Source organism: Alnus glutinosa, chromosome 4, assembly GCF_958979055.1.
Source record: "Alnus glutinosa chromosome 4, dhAlnGlut1.1, whole genome shotgun sequence".
Classification (NCBI taxonomy): Eukaryota; Viridiplantae; Streptophyta; class Magnoliopsida; order Fagales; family Betulaceae; genus Alnus; species Alnus glutinosa.
In genome coordinates, this window is record NC_084889.1 from 10,187,302 (window position 1) to 10,192,873 (window position 5,572).

The 5,572-nt window shown below is 40.8% G+C and overlaps 1 protein-coding gene across 1 annotated transcript; it reads left to right on the plus strand.

The window, feature by feature from the left end:
* Nucleotides 1–3,724: 3,724 nt before the first annotated feature.
* On the plus strand, nt 3,725–5,337 carry LOC133865842 (transcription factor MYB44-like). Its single transcript, XM_062302335.1, has one exon. It carries the CDS (start codon nt 3,896–3,898, stop codon nt 4,811–4,813), a length of 918 nt encoding a protein of 305 aa, XP_062158319.1. The 5' UTR covers nt 3,725–3,895; the 3' UTR covers nt 4,814–5,337.
* The last annotated feature ends 235 nt before the right edge of the window (nt 5,338–5,572 follow it).

Sequence of the window (5,572 nt, forward strand, 5' to 3'; positions counted from 1 at the left end):
GCCTCTTTCTAAACCATGTGACTAGCTTGCCCAGCTTAATGAGAATCACATTCCTTAATCAATATTTTATTACTGGGCTGATCCGAATTTTGGAGTACTTAAAGGCAGTACTTTCAGAAGGGTTTAGTTGACTGACACCGGCCACCACCCATTGTCCCATAACGAAAAAAAAAACCACAAGAGCAGCATGATTGAAAGGATCCAAGGCACAAAATGGGTTGCAAAAGGCCATACAAAAGCACAAGCCTGCCACCTTTGGGACCATTCTATAGTCTGCGATTCCCTCATCCATGGACCAATATATTCTTCCTACTTGCTAGCTAGTAGTGCTGAACCACATTAGAAGAGCTGCTAAATGCAAATGAACCATGGCTGTAGTCCCTCTTTTACTAGAGGGCCTCCGCCTCTACCGTGCGTGTATGTTACTCGCTGCCTTGTCACGTGTAAGCTACACTCGTCACTGTCCTTTTTGGCTCATTTTGGTTGATTTGAAACTTTTTTTTCTTTAATGAATAAGAATCTCATCCCAAATAAATATTCGGTTGATATGAAGCTTCTTTGGGTGCGTTTGTGATTGCGATTTCGTAGAGAAAAAGTGTGATTTTAAACCAAAATCGCAGAAAATGAACCGTTTGAAAACTGCGTTTTTAAAAAATTGCGATTTGAAAACGCAGAATGCAAAAAAGTGCATATTCAAATTGCAGACAATGTGGTGTTTTTTTGAAAACGCAGTATTTTAAAAGGCTAATCTGGGATTTTAAAGGCCAAACTGTAATTTTGTCAAACGCTTAACTGCGTTTTTAAAAATCACTTATTTCAAATCGCACATTTTAAAATCGCTATTTTGAAATCGCAAACCCAAACGAACCCTTTATCCCATTCCAATTTTCAGGATTCTCCTCTTGAGGAGACTTCTTACCGCATAGGAAATTCTAGATTTAGATCTGGACCTAAAAAAAAATAAACTAGCCTTTCTTCTCTTTTTTTCTTTGTCTCACAATTTGTGGTGGTGAATCTGTTACCAATGGCAGATGTATCACCTAATTTTTTAGCTCTTCTTGCAGCTGGACCTGAAACTAAAAACCCTTAATGTGCTTCATTTGTACCCTTTCCGAAGAGTTTCTCTCGCCCTCATCAGAACATAACTATGCCAAAACCTAAGGCGCCTTGCGAGTGCAACTCTCCTCACAGACAGGAAGCACATCGGCACAATTTTCACTATGGGCCACTACAACTAGCACAGCTCCATTTTGAGGATCCTCCCATACGCCATAGCTATAGAATAGATTGATGCAATGGATAGTGTACTTCTTCTTTTTTTGTGCCTTTATTCGGTTATCTGTAATTTTATTATATATATATTTTTTTGTTTTAGATTGCTATTGTAACATTTTATAAACGCGTGGGATCGATGTGGAGGTGGCTCACGTGAGGTGCACACGCGTGCTGGGCTAAGACACGTGATGAGTTCTCTAAAACGTGCGGGTACGGCTAAAGGACGGGGGGGTTAGGTAAGGGATGGGTGCGCGTGGCACGTGAGAGTGGGTATGTATGGCAGGGAAGAGCTCCATACAGCTGTTTCGCCGTAACGACTGCATGTTGAAGATTGGGACTCTCCCTCCTTTTCTGCTTTCTGTTTTTGTTGCTTTCCTCTTCCGCTTTTCCGTTTTTTCCGTTTCTCTTCCCAATTTTATTCCCACGCACCTTTGTGCGTGCCCGTCAGACCACTTCTTTAGTTTACACCCCCTTTATTCACACTATTTATTTGCAAATTCAAATATTTCGGAAATTAGCTTTTGAATTTTGTTATTTGCTGGCCAATATTTGACTCATATCCACTTCTGCTTTTTTTTTTTTTTTTTTTTTTTTTTTTTTTTTTTAAAAAAAAAAAAACAAAAAAAATTATAATATAACATAAAAGTAAAAACTCTCTGTGTTTTGAATTTCTTGCATTGAAGGCAAAGGAGCTTCCAAAACATGAACATTTCAAATCATTATAATGTTATGTGGTCCAAAAATCTCTCATAATTCAGTATTTGGTTGGTAACTAATTAAAACGAAGATATGGAATGTGCGGTACAGAAACTGTCGGACATTAATTATGTCTAGTAATCACTAATTAATTCTTAATTCATAAAGTGGACACCCTTTTTTACTATTGGTTTAAAAAAAAAAAAAAAAAAATCATATTTTTGACTACAAAAAGAAACCAGGCTAATCACTATTTTTTAATATTTAAGCATGGCAGCAAAAAGGAAAATACGAAATAACAAGATTTACTTTTTATTTTGAGCGTTGGCTTTGTCAAATTGAGAAATGAGAATTGGAGGATGAGAAGTAACTGGGAAGGCCGACATCGTAAAGACAGTGGAGTCTGTTTTGGCAGTTCAGGAAGGCGGAGTGCGTGACTGGCACGTGGCGGTGGGAGGGAGTAGGCCGTTGGGGGTACTGGTTGAGCGGGAGTGGGTTTGACAGGCTGGACTGACAAGATAGCAGTTCGGTTCGTCCCCCAATTCTGCTACTGAAATTTGTCGTGTTACGGGCTAGCTCAGCACTTCCGTGCGTCTCATTCATCTCTTAAAATATCCCCTTCCTCGAAATTGCTCTCCAGCCTGGCTCGGTCAAAGTCATCCCGCTCCCGCTCTCTCCCCATCTACCCTCCAACTGTATCTTTTAATTTTTGAATAAATTATTTTAAAAGTCTCTTCTCATTAAGCGCACGTTTGCTCTTTTGAATTTAACTTCCAAAACGGCCGTTTACCATCTCCGTACCGGACTTTTCCAACGTTTCCTCTGTTTGAGCTAAACAGTTAATTAGGTTCTTCATGCCGGGTCGACGCAAATATTCACCTTAAGATTTTAAAATATTTATTAAATATTCGAGTTTAAAGGAAAATTATGTAAGTTCAATTTAAATTACATTTTTTTTTTACTATATTCTATTTTAAAAGTATACTTATATTAACTCAATGTAATTTAATAATATATTAGAAACAACCTTTAATTTTTAGATTCATATTTATTGTAGGATATACGCATATTTGGTAATTATGGTCCACAATAAATAATACTAATGAGTAATAAGCGTTAGAGAAATGATCTCTACTACACTTATTTCTCACAACAGCGTCACAACAAGCTGACGTAGTTGGTAATATTTTATTATTTTTTGTTTTATTATCTTTTTGTAAAAAAATAATAAAATATTACCATCACGTCAATTTATTGTGAGGCTGTTATAAGAAATTGAGTGTAGGAATCATTTCTCTAAGTGTTAACACTATTAAATATGGGGTGATATTAATTGTAATTTCTAAATTAGATCTGATTGGTATTGGAGTAAAAAATCATTAAATTGGGAAAGATTTTTGGTTCTTGGGATCGTTGATGAGAGGCCCACTAGATCATGGATCTGCGATCCTGTTGTCTTGTTATTATAACGGGGGAGAAGAAGGTTTTATGGTGTGAATTTGACGTCGTGTATAGTTGGAACAGTACGCACGCCAGTTTTCAGAGGAACGGTCTAGTGAGGGAGTGATTATTATTTATACGTGTACGCTGGAAGGGCTACGAGGGGACGCGTGTCTGTTTGACAGCTGTATGCTAGTAACTGCCTTGCCTGGAAGAATCCCTAAAGCTCAACGGCCATGACCGGTCACTACAACCGGCTCAACCAGTCATAGTTATCCTTTCTTATATATACCCTCTCACTCTCACGACACACTTCTCTCTCTATGAAGAAGGCGAGGCTCGGCCTCCCCCACCTCCCAAGCTCTCTCCCACAAAACCTCTTTACCGACGATTATTTTTCATTTCAAATATCCAAAAAATCAGACAAATCTCTATTTATTATTGCTTTCCTTTTTGTTCAAAAGTTAGGTTAGAGTTTCATTCCATGGCGTCCACAAGGAAGGATGTGGATCGGATAAAAGGTCCATGGAGCCCCGAGGAAGACGAAGCGTTGCAGCGACTCGTCCAAACCTACGGCCCAAGAAACTGGTCTCTGATAAGCAAGTCGATCCCTGGTCGATCCGGCAAGTCTTGCCGTCTACGTTGGTGCAACCAACTCTCCCCGGAGGTGGAGCACCGACCCTTCTCCCAGGACGAGGACGACACCATAATCAGGGCCCACGCCAGGTTCGGCAACAAGTGGGCCACCATCGCTCGCCTCCTCAATGGTCGCACCGATAACGCCATCAAGAACCACTGGAACTCCACCCTCAAGCGCAAATGCTCATCCATGACCGAAGATTTAAACGACGACGCACATGCGCAACAGCCTCTCAAGAGATCGGCTAGTGTCGGTGCGGGTACGGGATCGGGTACAGCCGGCTCGGGTCTGTACCTGAACCCGGGTAGCCCATCAGGATCCGATTTGAGCGATTCGAGTTTGCCCGGTATGTCACCGTCGCACGTCTTCAGACCTTTGGCCAGGACCGCCTCTCTGGTTCCACCGACTCAGCATGTTGAGGCCTCGTCTTCCAATACGGATCCGCCCACCTCTCTGAGTCTCTCTCTTCCCGGATCGGATTTGTGCGAGGTCTCGAACCATGGCACAGGATCCAACCAGGTTGCGAGTCCCACTCAAGTGGTGCAGCCACCGGTACCGGTGCAGCAAACTCTGTTGGCAGCTCAGAACGGGTACGAGAAGCCGTTTTTCAGTTCCGAGTTCCTGTCTGTGATGCAAGAAATGATCAGAACGGAAGTGAGGAATTACATGTCCGGGATTGAGCAGAACGGGCTGTGTAATTTGCAGACCGAAGCTGTTAGGAACGCCGTGGTGAAGCGGATTGGGATTAGCAAGATCGAGTAGCCAAACAGACTCTAGACTCTACTCTTAGTACTCGGCTTCTTTTTTTATTGGGAAATGAGTCCCGACCCTCAAGGAACGAGAGAGAAGAAGAAATCGATCTTTTTTTTTTTTTTTTTCAATTTCGTTTTTCTTTTTTAAGTTCCGTTCCCCCTATTTTTTTTTTTTTTTAGAATACAATTGAAAATAATTTTGGTAGTGTACAGTGGGACATAATGGGGTTTGTAAGAAGAGGGAGGAGACGGTGTCGTTTTATGGTTGATGGGAATGGGAGGGAGGGAGGGAGGGAGGGAATGAGAGTTTGGGGAAACCTGTGCATTTAAATTATGTTGCAGTGGACATATTTAGCCTACTTATCTTCCATTAAATTCTCTGAGGGGCTGATTCAAAGGTCCAAGTTGATTAATAGTGATGGACAGAGATGACAACCGATTTTGTTTGCTTCCATGTAATTGAAAGGAAAATCGGACACTCAAAGTTTTGTTTGGGAGCGAGAAGCGAAAAGGTTCTAAATAATTTTGTTTGCTTGTCGACTGACTTGGGGTTGGAGATGTGATTGAGTGGTGACTTGCAATTAATTTAGAGAGCATGTGAAAAACTTGGGGATATCAATTTCTTTTCTAATGGTTTTCAATGGAAGATAAATGATAAAAAATCTCCATCTTTGTTTTTTTGAAGAACATTGAACAAGAAACAAGCAGTTCCCAAACTTAAAGAAACTAACAACTTAAGAGGGCGGTCACGCTTACATTCAAAATTTCA

What these genes read in the sequence shown, in the direction of transcription:
- LOC133865842 (XM_062302335.1), top strand. Translation starts at nt 3,896, where the DNA reads ATGGCGTCCACAAGGAAGGATGTGGATCGGATAAAAGGTCCATGGAGC.